This window comes from Macrotis lagotis, chromosome 2 (genome assembly GCF_037893015.1).
Source record: "Macrotis lagotis isolate mMagLag1 chromosome 2, bilby.v1.9.chrom.fasta, whole genome shotgun sequence".
NCBI lineage: Eukaryota > Metazoa > Chordata > Mammalia > Peramelemorphia > Peramelidae > Macrotis > Macrotis lagotis.
The window spans coordinates 197428395-197449669 of record NC_133659.1 but is presented as its reverse complement, the minus strand read 5'-3'; the positions used below and the strand labels follow the sequence as shown (position 1 = coordinate 197449669).

At 38.3% G+C, this 21275-nt stretch overlaps 1 protein-coding gene across 2 annotated transcripts; it reads left to right on the top strand.

Moving 5' to 3' along the window:
• Positions 1 to 1313: 1313 nt before the first annotated feature.
• On the top strand, positions 1314 to 20833 carry GOSR2 (golgi SNAP receptor complex member 2). Of its 2 annotated transcripts, XM_074224387.1 has the most exons (6): positions 1314 to 1403; positions 9980 to 10044; positions 12129 to 12237; positions 13003 to 13135; positions 17299 to 17439; positions 20494 to 20833. In XM_074224387.1, the coding sequence occupies exons 1-6, from the start codon at positions 1375 to 1377 to the stop codon at positions 20653 to 20655; spliced, it is 639 nt and encodes a 212-aa protein (XP_074080488.1). In that variant the 5' UTR covers positions 1314 to 1374; the 3' UTR covers positions 20656 to 20833. The 2 variants fall into 2 exon arrangements, with proteins under 2 accessions (XP_074080488.1, XP_074080489.1); XM_074224388.1 differs by lacking the exon at positions 17299 to 17439.
• Positions 20834 to 21275: the final 442 nt, after the last annotated feature.

Below are 21275 nucleotides of genomic sequence, written 5' to 3'. Positions count from 1 at the left end.
ATTTTAAGTCTGCCAGCAGACAAAAGTCATTCTTACCTTTTCCCTTGACCAAGTGAAAACCTTGAGAACTTCAAAAGCTCAGAAGACAAGGAGATTTCATTAGCATCCATAGAGCAGTGATGATCGATTGGTAATTGTACCAGGAATTGATAGACATAAAGACTACAACTATATACACTGAAGAAGGGCAGTCTGAAGACTTTATATGGACATTAATCTTTGGAAAACAAAACTATACCTAAGGAGAACTTCATGGAGACTTCTCAGGGGAAGAAAAGATCTTGCCATAAACAAAAGCAAAGAGTTGGCTATACAGTTTCCAAGTATTAGTCTACTGTCTCTAGAGACCTTATGCAAGAGAAAAGATATGAAACAAAGGAATGTTTCTTTAACTTGCCCTACCTACTTGTAAATGGCCTAACAGCTAAGGCAAGGGAGCACACCATTGGGGGCTCAAGAGTGACAATGATAGAAACTTCATTCCCTTAGAATTATCCCTTACAGTGTTATCAACCACCCAATGGGAGCCCAGTCTGCCAGTGACAGTTAAGAGTTGGAAAAAGAGTCTGACAGGGGTTTATACACTATGACTGAGTATATTTAATGGTTGAAGGAACAGAGCTGAAGGAAAAGTCTATGAGGTTATATCCTCAACTACATTATCTGGTTTCTCTATCCTACAGGCAGCACAGTGGAGACCAAATGAGCTAGAAAATGGCAAAAGTCTTTTCAAGATCTGGTTCAGTAGTAATGAAAAGCAGATGAGACGCATGTGGACTTAGATGATGTTGGACCCAGTCCTATCTTTGCCACCTGTAAGATCTAGGGGGGAGTCATTTTCCTTTCAGGGCCTGAGTTTACTTCTCTGTAACATTAGGGTAGGGACAGGGATTGCATTAGATGATGTCTAGGGTTCAATACCATTAAGCTGAATGCAGGGACAAAAACGTGGCAAAATAAGATAGCGCAAAGGGAAGATGCTGAGGACTTTGCTCCCAAGATCAAGTGCTCAGAGCCCCGCCTCCTAGGGGCGGGGCAAGAGTAGGAGACAAGCGCTCCCTCCCTCCTCTTCTCTGTCTTTTCACTCAGGACCCATGAAGGTCTTCCAAGACTGTCTATCATAATTGCCTGATTCAAACATGTCCTCGAGGATAAACTAGATGACCTTGATCACTGAGACAGAAGAGACGTCTAAAAGAAGCTCTTCTTTCTTCTCTTTGGCATACCCTTTGGTCCGGTCCACCGGCTAGTTGATCAGGCGCCTTTGAGGTCAACTCAAAGGAGCGGAAATAGTTTAAGGACCCGAAGTTGGAAACCGGAAGTGAGTCTGTAGTGGACGTGTTCAGTGGAATCGGGAGCCGGCGGGACTGAGCCATGGAGCCACTGTACCAGCAGACTCACAAGTGAGGACTTGATGGGGCCGGGACGCAGGACTCGAGGGACGCAGGCCCTGGGAACAGGGTGGTGTGCCGCGGTCCGAGGGTGCTGGATGTCGGTCAGTCAGTTCCCGAGGCTGGGCCGCGCGCTCTACCCGGCCCGGCTGGGGCCTGTCAGCCGGGGGGGCGTGGTGGAAGGGACGGCCCTCGAGCTTCCCTCCTGCCCTCCCTAGTCGAGGACCCCCTCCTGAGCTCACTTCTCAGATTCCTGGTCTTAAAGGAGCCTCAGGGACCCCCCCCTCTTGGGAGGGGGCAGCTCCGTACTCTGCGACACCAGCTCAGACGCCCAGCGATGCCCATGGCAGGCATGAGTTTGAAAGTCATGCTTTGTGGAGTGGGGAAAAGAGTGCTGGATTTAGAGCCCAGAGGACTAATTTCAAATCCCAGTGACATCACTTTTCTGGGCTTTAGTTTCCTCCCCTGTAAAATTTTCCCAGTTAGGGAAAATGATCTCTTAAGTTTCCTTCCAGTTTTAAATCCTATGATGATTAGAGTACCTAATTCACATGAAACAATGTGTTCAGATAGATATTTTAGGAAGGCAAAGGAAGGAGAGCCTATTGTAGAGCCTTCATTCTTAGTGAACAATTATTAGATACCTGTTATATTCCAGGTACTTTGCTGGGATCTGAATATAAAGGGGAGGTCTTTCTGCTCTTAGAAGACTTTATTACACTGGACTTGGGGATGGGAGAATAAACTGTTTACAATATATTTGTAAATACAGAACATATACTAAATAAGTACCAAGTGATTAGAGTGAGTTGGGAAATGTCTGAGAGTATGAAAAACATGGCACATAAGGTGAAGGAACAGGAAGCAGAGGAAACTTCAAGAGCATTGCAGACATAGGGTACAGCCTCTTCAGAGGCAATGCCAGAAGTGAAATATTGGGTGTGGAGAAGAGCAAGTAGGACAGTTTGGTTGAGAGGTAAAACAGAGGAGGAGGAGTTTGTAATAAGCCTGGAAAAATAGACTGGAACCAGGTTGTAAAGGCCTTTCAATTTCAGAGGAATTTGTTAGTTTATCTTGGAGGCAAGGGGGTATCATCGAAGCTTCTTGAGCAGGAGATTGACTCGATCAGGCCTACACTTTAGGAATCTCAATATGCCAACTTTGAGGGGAATGGTTTTTGTTGAGGGGAGAAATAATTAGCGGGGAAAATAATTAGCTATTGTATGGTTTGGATGAAGAGGGACTGAACTGTAGTAGTGGCAATGGGAGAAGAGAGAAGGAATCAGAGCAGGGATGATGGGAAGTTAAAATCAATTAAATGTCTTTCATAATAATTAATATTTCTAAAGTGACTGGGTGTGTCGCCATCCTGCAAACACCCTAAGACTTTCAGAAACTACATTGAAATTTGTATTATATACACTGTTGTTTTATACTATAATTTTGATAGATTAGATCATCTGCCACAAAAGTAATTTGCATGCTATTACTCAGTATTTCTGTACATTTATTGAATGATGTTACATCGATTTTTAAAGAGTCTCTGACATGTTGAATTCTTGAAGGAAAAATCTAAAGCTGTGTACAGGTTTCCCCCCAATATTTAGAAACAGTAGAGCATTGAATAGGGTGTAAATGAATAGTGGAATGGGTAAAATCTCAATAGCCTCCCTAAAACTTCTAAATAATTGTGTTTGGTGGAATTTTATTTTAATGTACACATCACTGAAGACTCATTTCCCATCTCTCATTTAGGTATTTTTATTTGGTGAGAAGGTGGTAATAATGGGAGGATAGTTTTAATGGATTCATAGTTCAGTTTGCTTTGCACACACAAAAAAAAACCATTCAGAGCCCCTCAGATTACTCTCTTGACTTGTCGGTTTTTCACAAATTTGTACAACTGGTCTCAAGATTAGTGTGGGTGACTTAACACAAATCATCTCTAGTGGTGCTGTAGAGGGGGAAAACACCTAAAATGTGTCCTATGATAAATATCATGGAGCAAAGGTGCTAGGTATAAATTCCAACAATTGTCAGAAAATCTGTATGTGATTTCGCTTAGATGATCTGAGTTCATAATCACTTTACAGGTACTGGACAGTTAGAAGAAATCTCTATTTTAATCTTGGCTCTACAACTGACAGTGAAACTAATGTACTAACTATAAGAAGATGAGGCACCCAATCTCTCCAAGGCTTAGGTTTTTCTTCTGTAAAATTGGTTTGAATAGAATGACTTCAGTAGTCCTAGTTCTAGCAGTCTGTGATTCTTAGTGTCTTAAAAAAAAACTTTCTTAGTCATACAGCAGTGAACCATACAAATACTCTTAAGATTAGAATAGAAATGACTGAAAATATATAACTGAAACTGCTTATTTGCTTTGCTAGAACTTTGAACTCAAACTTTTTATCTTTTGCCACGTCTAAGGAGCACTGAAATTACAGTATCTGAAGTCTATACTTGACTGACTTGATTTGAGTTTTGTTAAATCCACATAGAGAATAAATTGGGGGAGAAAAACTTTTTTTTACTGTATAATATTATACTTGGTCTTTTTGCATCAAGGTAAAATTAATAAAATAGTTTTGTCCACATTTGTTAGGTTCTTATATATGTTAAAGACACTTTTAATTTGTTACCCCATCATGATTAGAAAGTTTTTCCTTTTTAAGTTTTCCTTGAATGATATGGTTGTATAGAATTCAGTAGAATAAATTAAAAGAAGTAAGTGCATTTATAGATCCACCTATCTTTGAAGCAGAAGGTGAATTTTTGTGGGGCAGTCCATCCCATCGCTGCAAGTTGGACAGTTTCTCCTTATATCAGATTGAAATCTTCCTCCCTTTAACTTGCCAACCAAAGAATCAGAATCACGGGACTTTTTTTAGAGTCTGAGTTACTCAGCAGTCCTTACCCCCAAAACAATACACACATAACATAACATGCCCAACAAGTGATCATCCCCCTTCAAGATATCCAATGAGGAATAATCCTCTATCTCCATGGGCATCAGATATTTTTAGATTGTCCCTGCTTCTAACTTCTGGGACCAAATAAAATATATAATCCCTCTTCCACATCATAACCTTTCAAATACTTGAAGACCATGTTCCCTGAGCCTTTTTTCCCCCCAAGTTAAATTTTCCCAGTTCCTTCAATTGATCCTGATTGCCCACTTGATGAAATGTTCCATCTCTGAAATGGACCAAATTTAATCTTCATAATCATACTATATTCACTTCTAGTTTTTTTGTGGTTCTTTCCATTTATATTGTTGTAGTCTTTGTATATATTATTTTCTTGACACTACTTCATTTTACATCCATTCATCTAAATTTTTCCATCTGCATTCAATGTGTATCATTTCTTACAGCTCAGTAATATTTCAGTACATTCATGTAACATAGTTTGTTCAGTTATTTCCCATTTCCCGAGCATCAACTTGGCTTCCATTTCTTTTTTACCTCAAAAAGTTGTTGCTATAAATATTTGTTTTATATGGAACCTCTTTTTTTTTTTTTTTTAGGTTTTTGCAAGGCAGTGGGGTTAAGTGGCTTGCCCAAGGCCACACAGCTAGGTAATTATTAAGTGTCTGAGGCTAGATTTGAACTCAGGTACTCCTGACTCCAGGGCCAGTACTCTATCCACTGCGCCACCTAGCCACCCCTGGAACCTCTTTTTTTTAAAAAATCTCTTTAATGATGTATACCTAGCAGTGGAATCTGTCTCAAAGGTTATTATGGATTAAAAATTCATAGTCACTTCATTTTCATAGCTCCAAATGGCTTTCCAGAATGTGCTGATTCATAGCTCCATCAACAACACATCAGTGTGCCTGCCTGTCTTTCCAAAATCCCTCTAGCATAAACTATTACTATATTGTATCATCTTTGCCAATTTGCTCAGTGCAAGGTGAAGCCTCAAGATTATTTTGATTTCTTTTTCTCTTAGTATTAGTGATTTCATAACCAGTCTTGCAAATATTGGTATCAGTGGCTTAATCGTTACATTTGGCAGTTCCTTAAGTACCTGAGAGCTATTTATTTGGGACAGGTAACTGAAATTCATTGAAATCACCCAAGTGTTCTCATAATTTCTTACTTATATTGGATCCAAGTTCCTGTTTGTAATTTTAATCCTGTCATTTCCAGTGTAAAGATCATTCTTTTGTAGAAAAAAATAGAAACAATAAAAATGGAGCAACTCTGACTTTTCTGTATTGTCTGTTACCTTTGTCCTTTCTTTAAGCAGGGCTTCTATCCCTTTTTCTCCTGATAAAGCTTTAATACTTTTTTGGTTGTCTAAATTTCCTCACTAGCCTCAGTTTACCCTGAGTGTTAGAATTCCTGACACTTTTTTTTAAAAACCATACAGCAGTCTTTTACTCATCCCCTTACTTCCATCTTTTATATATTTGTTCTTACAATCTCAGTTGTTGGACAAATATCCAGTACTGAACATTTCCCATTCTTTTGCTTCATCAGAATTGTTCCCTTTTTTATATATCCTCAGAATTCCATTCCTTATAATTTACTATTTTTCTTTGTCTTCCCCTGTTAGAACTTTAGTTCTATTTTCTATTTTCCCCACTTTTAGGTGCATGCCATTCTATGCCCAAATTATCTATCAAAAGCTCTAGGAGGAATTCTTTCGGGAGTCAAAGCATTTCCACTCCAGGCATAAGCTTTTCTCATTTATGAAAATCAGATACTGAATAGAATTTATTCTTATTGCTTCCTCTACCCTTAGAAAGCTGAAATTATCATTAAGGCAAGTTATAATGTTTGTTCTTCATTTTCGAAGAATATCACGACATCAGGGAGGTGATGCCATGACAAGCACATGAATTGGAGTGAGGAGGTGCTGTGCTAAGTCACCAGACTCACTTTCTCCTCCAGAGTCAACTGGGTCCAGTGCTCAGATATGAATCAGGAAGACTGGAGATGACCCTGGATGAGGGTCAATCAAGGTTAAGTAACTTGCCCAGTGTCACACAGCTAGTAAGTGTCAGAGACTAGATTTGAACTCCCATCCTCCAGATTCCAAGACCAGTGCTCTGTCCACTACGCCATCTAGCTACCCATTAAGGCAAGTAATAAGTTTTTAATTGCTATCCTTTTGTCAGAGAGAGCAATCCAATAGAGGTCTGGATAATTAAAGTTCCCTATCATTACCTTGTCATTCCTCTGTTCCAGATTTGTAATCTGTTTCTTAAAGTTCTCTCTTCTTGTCCCTGTGGTCTGTAGCATATTCCAATGACAGTTTCATTTCTGTTTCTTTCTCTGTTGATATTTACCCCCCCCCCAATGCTCTCCACAATGCTTCCTCCTTAAAAGATGCTACCCCTTAATCTCACTTTTACTTATGTAACTTCTTTTAATTTAGGTGCAGCCATCCAAAGCCATATTCTAGTTGTAGGCTTCATCCCACTTCTCAGTGATGTCTCTGGAATAAATTTTCCTGCTGTTTTAGGACCTATATAGTTCTTGTTGCCTAAACTTGGGGCATTTGTGTATAGACATTGGAAGTCAAGTGTTTTACCTACCATTTCTTCCTTTCTGCTTTATGGACTAGTAGAGAATAAAATCCACTCTCTTTTCCACATGATGACCCCCAGTGTTTGAGGACAGCTATCCTGCCTCTCTTTTCCCCATTCCCTTCTTAGTCTTTGCTGGGCTGCCATCTGTCATTCAACTGTTACTCATATATGGTGACTATTAAATGCTTCCTTTGGGGCATGATTCCCCACATCATCCTAGTATTCCTAATTTAGAGTTGGAAGAGACCTCAGAGACCTCTCCATACTTTCTCTCAGGCCTCTAGTCCAAGGATGCTCACATTGTTGAGAAGCATCCTTCCTTTGAGCTTAAATCTGCTTCTTTTTCTTTTTTGTCCATCCCTCCTAATTCTGCTTTCTGGACTCTGTAGAACAAATGAATTCTTTTTTCCCCCACATGACAGCCCCTCTGATGTTTAGAGACAGCTATCTTGTCTCTCCTAAACCTTTTATAGGTTCAACATCAGCCAGTCCTTATCGTATGGTTTCCAGTACTTTCATCATCCTAGCTCCCTCCAGTGAATACTCCCCAGCTTGTCAGTACCCTTTCTAAAATGTATTTACCAAAAATGAACACTATTTAAATATGCTGTGGTCAGGGCAAAGCAGAGCAGGACTACCTTCTTTAGTCCTGGATAAGGATGTCTGTCTGTCTGTCTGTCTGTCTGTCTCTCTCTCTCTCTCTTTTAGCATTTTGCAAGGCAAATGGGGTTAAGTGGCTTGCCCAAGGCCACACAGCTAGGTAATTACTAAGTGTCTGAGCCCAGATTTGAACCCAGGTACTCCTGACTCCAGGGCCAGTGCTTTATCCACTGCACCACCTAGCCGCCCCTAGGATGTCTCTCTTACTATAAGCTAAGATTGCATTAGTTTCCATTTACTGCATTTACTGGACTCCTTAGGTATTTTTTTTAACCTTACTTGTCCCCACATTATATTTGTGAAATTGATCTTTTTAACCCAAATATAACACTTTACTTTTATTTCTGCTCAATTTCATTTTTATTAACTTTGGTCCATTATGCTAAACTGTCATCTTATTTTTGGATCCTAATTGTTATCATTGTGTTTGCTGTCTCTCCAAGCTTTGTCATCTCTAGATTTAAAAATTTGCTGACTCTGCCGTCATCCAAGTCATTGACAAAATATTAAGTAACAAAGGCTAAGAGCTTTTCTGAGTACTTAGCCTAGGTTGACATCATGCCCTTGATGACTATTACTTTAAAAATTACAGTGCTAAGCCAGTTTTGTACTATGATTTAGCACCAAAAACTACTACTCTGATCCAAGTGTTAAATACTTCAAACTCAAATTACTGCAACAACATCCTACCTCCAAAATCTACTGTTATACACCATCCTTGAATCATTATATTGCCATGATATTTGTGGACATGTTAGAATCCCACAAAAATTACTTGTTATATAAAGTTCAAGTTTCATTTATTGTACTCCTAGATCCTGCACTATTCTTCCTATTACCTGCCCTTGGTATTTGGTTTGGATTAGACTCTTCTGCAGTCACACAAATTTTTACCATCACCTTTACATGACTTGCTTACTCATTACTATATCCTCACCTTCTTTGCCAAGTCATAGTGTTTCCTGCTTTCAGGTAGATGTGCAAAACCCCATCCTAATATTGAAGCCCTCTCAACCTAATCATCTCATACATCTCAAAACTCCCTTCACTCAGACTTTAACTCATTGCCATTATATACAGGGTCTTAACTATTAATTTGTTTGCAAAGTCAGTCAACAAACATTTTATTAAATGCTATATATATATATATATATATATATATATATATATATATCACTATATTAGGCTATGGAAATATAATGATGAAAATCAAGCAATTCTTACCCTCAAGGAACTTTTATTCTACTGAGGACAAGGCATATATACATACATATATATATGTATATGTATGTATATATGTATATATGTATATACATATATATATATATACACACACACAGATAAATATAATGCAATGTAGGTCGTGAATGAGACAAATGAGAAATCAAAGGGCTTTAAGAATGAATACTTGAGGAAAACAACTTGGAGAATCAAGAAAGGCTTCACAAAGAAAGTTAAGAATTCTAAGGGGTATCAGTGAAGATAGGCATGCAAAAACACAGAGGTCCCCCAATTGGGGGACCAGCAAGCACACTAATTAGACTGAAAATAGAGTAAATGGTGGAGAGAAATGTGAAGTGACCTTGGAACTATAGACTGGATCTAGACTGTGAAGAACTAAGTACCAAGTTGAACAGTTTGTATTTTATTATAAAGATACTATGGAACCCCTGAAGTTTAAAGAGAATAGAATTGGGGGAGGGGGAATTTTGCAATCATATTTGTACTTTAGAAAGATTATTTTGGCAACTGTTAAAGAGGTTGAATTCAAGAAGAAAGAGACTAATCTCTTTTCGAGGGAAAGATCCATCATGGAGTCCTCAGAACCTGAATTAGGTTGATGGCCATATGAGTAGAAAAATGGAAATAAATGTGAGAAATGTAAAATCTGCAAAACTTGGCAACTGATTAGATGCAGGAGATGAGTTAAGGATGATAAGTTCATTCTTGTTTCAGTGGGCAAAAAAATAGGTTTTGTAGCATTTCAGCACTGGCAGCCAGTTCTCATTGTCCTTTTTGGTCATTGTTTTCATGGGGATGACCTGTGAAAGATTTCAGTTTTCGTTTATATTATTTGTATTCAGTTAAGAGACAGATGATATCCAAGTGATTAGTGAGACATCTCATCAATGGTTTTTTAAATCAATTTTTCAAATATATTGAAGAATAACCCTGTAAAAATTAGGAATTAAAAATAATGTTTTGTCCAAGAAACATATTAGAAATTCTACTTTTCTTGCCTGATAAAGTATACCTACATTTTAGTGCAGTTTTCTAGCCAGATCTTAAATCTGCTACTTGTTTTGCATTTGAAATAATCTTTCCTGACTGAATTGCTGTTGATTAATTCTAGTTCCTTCATTTCCTCTTACCCTTCCTTTGATAGGCAGGTCCATGAGATCCAGTCTCACATGGGACGCCTGGAGACGTCAGACAAGGAGTCTCTGCACCGTGAGTAATTAACTGGAGACCAGAGTCCATGCTCTGATGACACAGTGCTAATGGGCTGGGTTTCCTTACTGTGTTTTTGCCTAAGGGGCCTAATGATTCAGCTTGAAATGAGTTTTGTAGTTAAGGTGGGTAGTAAAACCCTATGGCAAATTCACTGATTTCCTTGATTATGCACCAAGGAATCCCACAAGTCTTATCCCCCATTACCCCTCCACTCAACCTGACATGGTTCTAGTGAAATGGAAGTGCCTTTCCTTCATCTGTCTTAATCTTATTATATAGTTCTCAGAGGAATGTGCACTGTAAAAATTCAGAGAGAGTTTCTGGGATTGGTGATTCTGTGACTTTCAGGAGAATTACTCAGAAACTAATAGCAATATTAATTAGTTTTGTTCCTACACCATGATTTCTTTGGGGAAGAATGTCATTTTTTTCTATTAAAAAATTCTTTTTCTGTGAGAGCAATATAGTTCATTCTAATTATCCATACATCTCAGTATCTAGAGACCTCTCCTTGCCTTTCCCCTGTTTGCTGGTGCATTAACTTGTCTCCTTTCTGAAACTTAACAACATCTTGTTCATTTACTTTCTCTCTCAATATTCATTGCCCCCCCTCTCCACCCCTACCCTACCCCCCCCCCCCCAGTGAAGTTTTACTTTGACATAAGTTAGCTATGAGCATGGAAGCATTAGAGAGATTCTGGACAATGTAATCAAGTGTCCTATTTCTGTCTTTTATACCATTCAGTAGCTATACTTGAAAGACTTAGAAACAGCTTTGCTCTCTCTCCTTTTATGCAGAGTAGCCCTTATTTGTTCAGATTGACCTGGCCTCCCAGAAATCACCCTTCTTCTCTGTTAAGGTATTGAAAGGCAGTTCTAGGAATAAGGAAAATGGCTGAATTTCTCAGATCCCCTTTCTGGGATTTTTCCTCACTACTAGATTTGCTGCTGTAATGTAGATATTTCTACTTGAGGAATGCCTTGGAATGATTATATGAAATTCTTTTGGGATTGTTATGAGTATCATTAAGTCCATTTTATAGATTAGAAAATGAAAGTTCATAGAAATGGTAACTTGCCATTGCTCACCTAACTAGTGTCAGGATAAAGATTTGAACTCTTTTAATTGTAGCGTTTTTCTGATTACATCATGCTTTCCTTCTTTCTCTCATAAGTATTTTCCAAGCTAAAATCACTTCATTCCTATATCTGTCTATCTATCTAACTCTCTCTCTCTCTCTCTCTCTCTCTCTCTCTCCCTCCCTCTCTCCCTCTCTCTCTCTCTCTCTCTCTCTCTCTCTCTCTCTCTGTCTCACACACACACACACACACACACTGTTTGGTGTATACTGATTTTGAGGACAAGGTAGATGAATAAATGAGTAAAGAAAAGGAAGGTAAAGAAAAAAGATGGGGATTTTGGAAAGCATTTGACTATGGGTTATTAATTATTGGAGTAATTAATAAAAGGAGACAGTCTGTGCCCTTGAAGGAGTTTGCATTTCAGTTGCAAGAGACCACAAAGTGTACAAAGGGGAAAATTTCAGCAATTGAGTCTCTGTATAGACAAGACCCATGAGAGTGTCCCAAGGGTGGGGAATCTAGAGGGTACTGGCTCCTGTCTGTTAGGAAAGTGTTAGGAAAAAATCATGTCTCCTATTCTGTTTGCAGCTCTTAAGAAAAATGTGTTTATATATAATCTATCTAAAATTACTCTCTGCCAAGCAGAGAGGGGAGGTGCAACCAAAAACTTAAAAAAAAATGAATATTGAAAACTATCTGTATGTTGTTAGAATAATAATTTTTTTAAAAATATATGATTGTTATAGTACTTGATAGTTACAGAGAACCAGAGGCAAAAATACTGAAGTTATTTGGAGAAATAGCATTTTACAGGTTTCTCTCAAAGAATTGTTTTCTTTGCTTTCCATTGCTATGGCTTGGTTTTTTCCTTTTTTAAAGTATGTGGAATTTTTTGGTTTGTTAGGATCTTAGAGGAAAGAAGTATGTGCTTGAACTTTCTAATATCATCAGTTCATGATCTCTTTTTCCAGCAATTATATTTCTTCTCTTTTATGTAGTAGTAGAAAATGAAATCCAAGCAAGGATAGACCAGATATTCAGCAGCCTGGAACGCCTGGAGATTTTGTCCAGCAAAGAGCCCCCTAATAAGCGCCAGAATGCCAAACTGTAAGTGCTGAAACTTCTATGAGAACTGTGATCCTTAGGAGTTGGTCCCATGGTGCAGGTCTCTCTATTTCACAGATACAACAGAGACAGTCTCTGTGAAGGGAGACTGTCAGGAGATAGACTTGTCAGATGCTAGCTCCCCTTCTCTGCATCTGACTTAGTGATGCTGACCCCCAGAATTGGGCTTTTCTGGCTTTGGAATAGGAAGAAAGAGGGTCAGAATTGTGGCCACTGCTGCCTAGTCAGCTTTGCTATGGTTTGTGATTCCCGTTGGATTCCTCCTTCAGAATACAATCTTGTTCTTAATCTCCTGCACCAATCAATTCATAATTAAAATACTGATCTAACATTTGCTACCAGGCCATGAAATTAAAATGGAAACAACCTCAACTCCCAAAGGTTTTCTAAGTCTTTATTGACAGTTTGAGTTCATACTGCCCTTGGGCCCCTTACAGCAGAGGAATAGAGTAAAGGTCAGAAAGAGTTCATCAGACCTGTTTCCTGTCACCTGCTCCTTGTCCTGCCTTCAGAGTCATGAGCCAGCAGACACTGAAGTAGTATGGCTGGGCCCTGGATACATCTTTAACCCAGCCACAGGCGGCCACTTCAATTTTCAACATCATTGATCAAAATCAGGTTTTTACTGAAGAGAGTGAATGGAGGAGGGAAGAAGAAAAAAATGTTCCATCCTAAATAAGTATCTTGACTGCTTCAAATTTTTCTTTGTTCTGGAATTTAATCTCTATCTTCATCACTTCTTTCTAGCCGTGTTGACCAATTAAAGTATGATGTCCAGCATCTGCAGACTGCACTGAGGAACTTCCAGCATCGGCGATATGCAAGGGAGCAACAAGAGAGGCAGCGAGAAGAACTTTTGGCAAGAACCTTCACCACAAATGTAAGCCAGTTGTTCTGAGCCATTCACAAGGGCAGAGGGAATCAGATACTTGTCACTTTGTGGGGCCAGAAGACTTAAGGAATGATTTTAGGAGCAATGGCAAGAACCAACTGGAAAGGTTGTTTGCCTCAACACAGAGAAACAGGTTGGACCCCTTTTGCTAATGTAGAGATTTAAGGGAAAAGCAGTTAAAATAAGAGAGTGGGTAAAAGTAAGAATTACCTGGCTGAATTATTCAAGTGTAAAAAGATAAAAGTTCATGTGGTAGAAAAATGTTCTGATCAGATAAAGTCAAATGATTAGGTCTTAAACAGCTCATAAGGAAAGCAACATTTGAAAGCTGCTTCAGGCAGCTACTATTATGCTCTGTAAGATAGGTTAGGCTCATGTCTAGTGATTTATGATGCTAAAACACTTAACATAATGAGAATACTAATAATGACTACAAAGCTTTTTTATATACTCAATGTTATTTGATCTCCTCAATATCCATTATAAGGATAAAAGTACAATAAGTACGAGCTCTGTTTTACAAAAGAGGAAACTGAGCCCTGGAAAATCTAATGGCTAGTATGATATATCTAAGACTTAAGCCTAGGACATTTTTTTTATACTTGATAGTATGTGATTCTGGTTTCAGAATCTTTTTTTTTTCTGCTTTTGCTTCTAAGATAAGTAGAAATTTGGAGGCATTTGTTAAGAATTTAATTTTATCTGGACTTTCAGAATTGAGCCTGGTGCACAAATAACCTATTGTTTTTTATTAATAGATTTCTTAGCTTTTAAAAGTGAAATTGTTTAACATACAACTCTATTACGTTGGTCTGTGTACCAGTGTTCATGAAATATTTAAAAGGTAAGTTATTTATGGTGACATCTTTTACCTATGTTTTCATTAAGAAGACCTATAAAAACTCAGACTTGCTCCTTGAAAGATAATTCTCGTTGTTGTCATTGCCCATCATAGTGAATTTCCCAAATGTGTTGAAATAAGTCTGTTTAGTTTCTTTTTCCTTCAAATTAAGTTGTCTTCTATGGCTACCAAGTAAGTTATGAATTATTTTATAGTGTGATAAAAATTTTTGTAATATTCAACATAATTATGAAGTTATGTTTATTGTTTGGTAGGCATTTTGAATTTAATAATCCTAAAGTCTCAAGATGGAAAGCTTACTTGGAGACAAAAACCCCATATTTTTCTCAAAATAGTATCTGTTTTGGGTTTTCTGACTATATTAAATAAGTTTTGGCTTATTAAATATACTGCTACTGGAACATTGTGATGTTTGTAAGGCAGCATTCCTTTTTGAAAGATAGGAGCCATATCAACTGAACTCTATCACATATTCTACCAACCTACAATCTCCTGGCATCAAAGATGATGAATAGTGTTTTTTTTTTAACTGAACCACTTATTTCATCAGTAATGAATTCCTTTTGCCAAATGAGATCTTCAGCTTAGAGGCTTATAAACGTGAGTCCTTGAGAAATTAAGCAACTTGCCCAGAAACCCGCAACCAGGACTTGAACTTGGATCTTCAAAAACTCAGAACTGGCTCTACCATGTTGCTTCTAAAGATAATAAAATGACTGACATTTAGGACATTTTTCACACCACCACCTTGTGAGGCATGTAGTACTGATCCCATTTAATAGGTGAGAAAACTTTCTGTCTGAATGGTTAAATGGCTTACCCATGATCAACTCAGCAAGTAAGTGCTTGAGACAGGACTTGAACTTAGATTTCTTGATTCCAAATTAAAAATTCTGTCTATTGCACCTAGGTATAACAAAAGCATTTAGAACCACAAAAATAGATATGGAGTAGGCACTCAGTGTTTACTGAACAGATGAAAAAAGAACTTTGTTCAGACAGTTGACTGATGCTTATTGAGTGCCTAGTGCTTGTTGAACACAGGACTAGAGTATGATTGCTTTCAAGGAGTGCTACTGCTGCTTCTTAAGCCCCTCTGAGCTTCTCAGAGAACTAGTGCAATTTAGGTGACCCAGTGATAGAACACTGGCCTTGGGGGCAGGAGGACAGGAGTTTAAATCCAGCTGACACTTGATGTTAATTTAGCTGTGTGACCCTGGGAAAGTCACTTATCCCCGATTGTCTCACATCCCAGGGCCACCTCCAGTCATCCTAATTCATTTCTGGCCACTGGACCCAGATGACACTGGAGGAGAAAGTGAGATTGATGACTTAGCACAGTCTCTCACTCAAATCCAATTCATATGCTTGTCATGACATCACCTCCCTGATGTCATGGTCTTCTTTGAGAATGAAGGACAAACATCATCAACTCAGAGCACTAACTCTAAAATGTATGCAGGAGATCTTGCCTTTGATCCCATAGCTTTTAACTTTCATTATTTTCTAGATTTCTGTTCACCGAAACCCAGCTTGAAAGAATGTGTTTCCTGAACTTCTGGCCTCAGGGCCTTTTCAGTTTCCTTCATTTTATGTTTTGCCACATCCAGTCCTAATTGCCTTCCCATTCATTTGCTACCATTTTAGTTCCTGGTTCCATTGCCCACTTCACCATTTTTCTTACTACTCTAGCTTCTACATACACTGAATGACAAAAGTACATTTTCTAAGATTTACTTATAAGGGAAAAAAGATAAAAACGTAGAAATTATATGCTAGGGAAGGGTAATTTAAAATAGTAATGAAAATAAACCTCACAGGCCTAGACTGAATGGCACTTAACTTCTCTACTGTTCTTTCTAACTTTATTTTTATGATCTTTAATTTACTGGTCCTGATGACTTCTAGGCTAGAATATCTCCTTTTCTTGTGTGCCCTTCTTTTCTTTCTTCAAATACTTTATTTGACTTAGAGTTGCTTCACCTGTATGCATAGAGTCAAGCATGTTGGTCTATTTATTAATCTGAGACTCAGTCTGGACTAGAGAGTCTGAAAATCTCAGACTGTGGGCGTGGCACAGTACTGTTTAAGAAATACTTGATTGACTTACTTTCTGAGCCAAACTAGAAGCTTCCTGGGTACAAGTAGAGTTGTCAGTTCTATAACTCTGTTAATGTGAAATCTTTCAGTTAACTCCATCCTTCCAACTACCAAATAGGGAAGTGATCACAGGCAATTAAACATTTTCCCATCATGCCTCAAAGACAAGCCCTTCTATTCTCTCAGTGTCATACCAGGATGGGGGCAGCAAAATCACATCTGCAGAAGGAAATTGAACACATAGACATGCAACAGCTCTTCTGGACTTTGATGGTCATGGGTCAGTGCTCTGATCTCTATGGCAGATCCAGCTAAAGATTAACAGTACTAATGGACAATGGTTTGGAAGCCTTAGGTGGCAGTATTATGTAGTAATCTATTTCAGAGTCAGGATCCCTTTCTCATAAGTTAAGTTATCTTTAAAACAATGAATTTCAGGGGTGGCTAGGTGGCACAGTGGATAGAGCACCAGCCCTGGAGTCAGTCAGGAGTACCTGAGTTCAAATCCGACCTCAGACACTTAATAATTACCTAGCTGTGTGGCCTTGGGCAAGCCACTTAACCCCATTGCCTTGCAAAAACCTAAAAAAGAAAACAATAAATTTCTCACACAGATTTGGAATTAGGCAGACCTCTTAAGTTTTGTTTTTCCTTCCACAATTGCCTTTTACTTACTAGCTCAAAAAAATTTTTTCTATGCACATAACACTGCTGAGCTTGTAGGCAATTAAGAAGCAGTAGAAAACTGTCTCTGCCTTTAGGGAGCTTGTTGAATGGATAATCAATTCATGCACAAAGTAACTAATTAATAGAAGCAAATGCTTGACAACCTTGTCCTGAAAAAAAGTAAAGTGAGAGAGAGTGTGTGACCAAGGAAGATCTGAGGTAGGGTGAGGTCGGGAATAATATGGAAGGTAGGGTTAGTATTACATGTGCCAGTGCAGTACAATAATAGTAAAGTGAATTGAGGAGTAACAAGGGAATTTCTTCTTCCACTGCATGAACAAATGCCATTCTCATCCTTGACTTTTGAATTTTGTTTTTCCCCCTTTATTGTTTAAGTTTTGCTCTCCTGCTTATTGCCAACCTATGGGTTTATTATAGCCAAAAAGGTCAGTGGTGGGACCCTAGGGAAATACATGAATGAGCAAGCAGGCAAGTTAATTGAAACCCTGCATTTCCTCCACAGGACTCTGATACCACCATACCCATGGATGAATCACTGCAGTTTAATTCCTCCCTCCAGAAAGTTCACCACGGCATGGATGACCTCATTGGAGGCGGGCACAGTATACTGGAGGGACTGAGGGCACAGAGAATGACCCTGAAGGTGGGGTTCCTTCTAGGGAATGGGGCCAGGGCCACTGGCTTGGATCCCATCCAACAGTCCAATACTTAAGGTTGTTTTGATTCCTCTGATGAATTTTTTTTTATTTCCCAGGTTTGTTTTTTTCTTAAGCTGCCTCCAAAACTTTAATGTTTGAAGCCTTCAAGTTTGAAATTTCTAATCAGACAGATACTTGTCACTTAAATTGAAAGTGAATTTGAGTAAATTGTTAAGATAGTCCAAGAGATCCCCCAAATTCCTTTCACTGTTAACCATTTCCTGGTTCTTTTTTGCTTGACTTTTCAAAGACCCAATGATTCATGTGGCAGAAAATTTCCTCTTGATCTGTGATGGCCATACTTTGAGGAGAATATGTCATTGTCTTTTTTTTTCCCTCAAAATATCTTACAACAAGGAGAACCAGGTCCTTGTAAAAATGACTGGTGAAACTGACCTATTCTGGTAGGTGGTATAGTGCAGTAGAAATGGCACTGTTGGTTAAGAGGGTCTAAAATCAAATTCGAGTTCTGCCACAACTACTTGTGTGACCTTGAGCAAGTCACTGGGCATCTCTTGGCCTCAGTTTCCAAATGAGAGAGTTGGTCTAGTTGACCTTTAAGCTTGCTTCCTGCTCTAAATCTGTGATCCTTTAAGAAACATGAATAGAAGTAGCCTCATGGGGTCCATTATCAACAGTTGAATTATTATTTAAATTTTGAGAAATACAGTTATTTATTGATGCTATTACAAGGATCATCCAAAGAGACCTAATAACAAGATCCCGCAGTGCCCGCCTACCTCATTCCAAATTCTGCTTCATGTTGAAATTTGAATTGTAGCAAATTGAAACTGTAGCTGAAATTGAAATAGCAGAGGTCTGGTTCAAGGATTCCAATCCTATAAAGCTCCTACAGCAAGTAACCACAATTCCCTCATTCCCTCTAGTTGTAGGTAATCCAGGAAGCAATGGCACTGGTGAGGTGAAAAGACCTTGGGAGTTTTTTACCAAAGCATTACATCTTCCTGATGGCAATTATGATATTTCAGCCCCAGCCCTTTTCCTGTATGGCCTTGATAGGGAATAGGATGTGATTTTTGCCCATTATCAGGGTGGGGCCCCCATGAGAATGAAGTGCTTTTAGCTACTGAATATGAGAAACAGTTATTAGGAAATGGACCTTTTATCTAAGTTTTTGTTGGACTAAAGCAAGCTTAATAAATTCAAGTAATCCATCATTCCTACCATTTTGTTAAATTGAGCTGAATTTGGTATATCCCATCCATTCATTAGGATCATCACTTTTAGATTCATTGCTTTCTCATTTTGAAATATCTTTGTCACCCTCATAAGAATATCGTCCCATTTGTTGAATTGATTGAGTCAAGGCCAGGGACACAGGTATTCTGATTTTAGTTCCACAAAGTTATGCTACCAGTCATTCTTAGATCACTGTTCAAGAACTGTGATCTTGCTGTGAAATATCAGTCATATCTTTCTATTGAAATATATTTCTAAAGTAGTTGTTAATACTATAAGGAGTTACGTTGCTTCTTATATTGGCCACTCCTGTCAAGCCATTACCTACAATCCAAGACTGTTAATGCATCCCCAAAGGTGATTATTGGGGTTTTGAGATTTTTAAAATTCAAAGTGTTATTCTGCCAGGCGGTTTTGCTTTTCTTTCTCATTTGAAAGGATAGAGGAGAATACTTTAATAAAATATGGCGTAGGCATCCTGACTATCATAAATAGCAAAGCAACTTTTCAAATACAAAACTCATTGATCTCTATCTAGACCATGCCACACAATGGAAAATTAGCAAACTTTTGAAGCCAAGAAAAATATCTAGTTCATTAGATCATTTTATTCATACATGTCACCTCTACCTACCTGCCACAGAATAAAAGAACACTGCTCAAATTTCCTTTGATGACTGACTTAAGTAAGAGCAGCTACTTTATGCAGCAAGGCTATTACTATTATTCAGGAAGAACATTAGTGGTTTATATGTACATGCCACTTGTGCATCCTATGGATTTCTTTATCTTCTCTCTTCTCACTTCCTGTTTCACTCTTCAGTCACAATGATCCTTACTCATCTTGAAAATAGATGTTAAATATTGTCATATTAATGAAAGTATATAGCCTCCCTTCTCAAAGAATTTGCTTGCAAAAAACCCCAGAATAATTTATAATACTAGAAATAATTAAAAATTCTTTATAAGCTGCAGTGGATAGAGCACTGGCCCTGGAGTCAGGAGTACCTGAGTTCAAATCCAGCCTCAGACACTTAATAATTACCTAGTTGTGTGGCCTTGGGCAAACCACGTAACTTCATTGCCTTGCAAAAAAACCTAAAAAAAAAATTCTTTATTAGTATTGAAAGTTTTTTAAATTTCTTAATCGATATGTTTATATAGTAATTTTATTTATTTTTTAGTGTATACCTATATATTTTTATTTCTAAATCTTATTTTAAGGATATAGCCTATATTCAGACTAATATAGTAATGTGGATGTTAATACAGTTGGTGATATGCAAATGAACAGCTTGAAGTCTGTCCTAGGATCCATTTATATTGATTACTTAATGAAAAGTTTAAAAAAAAAAGATTAAAATGCAGTGAAGCAAGACAATCTAAATGTCTTGGGCTGTTGGTTTAGGAATAAAAACCCTTTTGTCCTAGCATCAGGTGGCAGTTGGGTAGTTATTTCTGTTGTGATTTTTTTTTTTAGGTTTCCATAGCTGTTATGCATGAATTGTATACTTCCACTTCAGTCCTATTCTGCAACACAGTCTAAACTTAGTGGAGTTCCTACAGACTGAACAAGCAAGAATGGATGAATCAACTGATCTGAAAAGTTATTACAGGGAGCAGAGAAGGAACTAGTATATAAGGAAAGTTTTTGTTGCAGGTGCCTTTATTTTATCTTCTTTTGAGGGTGAACAAGAAGATGCCTGTTGATCAAGCTTCTCTCACCATTATACACATCCCCTTGCAGAAAAAAAAAAAACAACCTCATGTATTTTTTTTCTTTTCCTTCTCTGTTCCAGGGCACACAGAAGAAGATTCTGGATATTGCTAACATGCTGGGGTTATCCAACACTGTCATGCGGCTTATTGAGAAGAGGGCCTTCCAAGACAAATACTTCATGATAGGTGGGATGCTACTCACCTGTGTGATCATGTTTCTGGTGGTGCAGTATCTGACATGAGCAAGCAGAGCCCAGTGACTGGAAAGTGTTTCCGTCTCTCTCGTGTGTGTGTGTGTGTGTGTGTGTGTGTGTGTTGTGGGGGGTGTATGTGTATGTGTGTATAGTGTATATGTTATACACGTGGTGTGAGAGAGAGAAAGCCTGCCTTTTGAAATATACTGCCTATCGTAACTGTGAATGCCACTTCAGACTGATTTTCATCTATATCCACGAGGGAGTTTCAAAGCAACTCTCAGTTTTCTTAACCTCTTGGAGGGAAAGCCAAGACCACTCAATCAAGAAGCTTTGATCTTGGGAACCACATGACCTTCTTCGCCCTGATCTGGGGGAGGAAAAGAAAAAGTGAAATGCCTTAGATGATTTTGCCCACACATACCATGTTCTGTGTCTGAAGAATCTGAAGATATTAACCTTGGTGACAAGAAGGCTCAAATACTTGTGACTTTCAGCTACTATGGGACAGAATTGGAGGTATAGTGAGGGTGCACTAAACAGATTGGAGCAGCTACCTCTCCTAAAGTTCATAAGGGAAAAATTAGATCTCTGTTTCCCAAACCAGTTGTAGGAAGATTAGTACACCAGCTTTTTACATCCCACCCACTACTGTTGCTCCCCTTTCC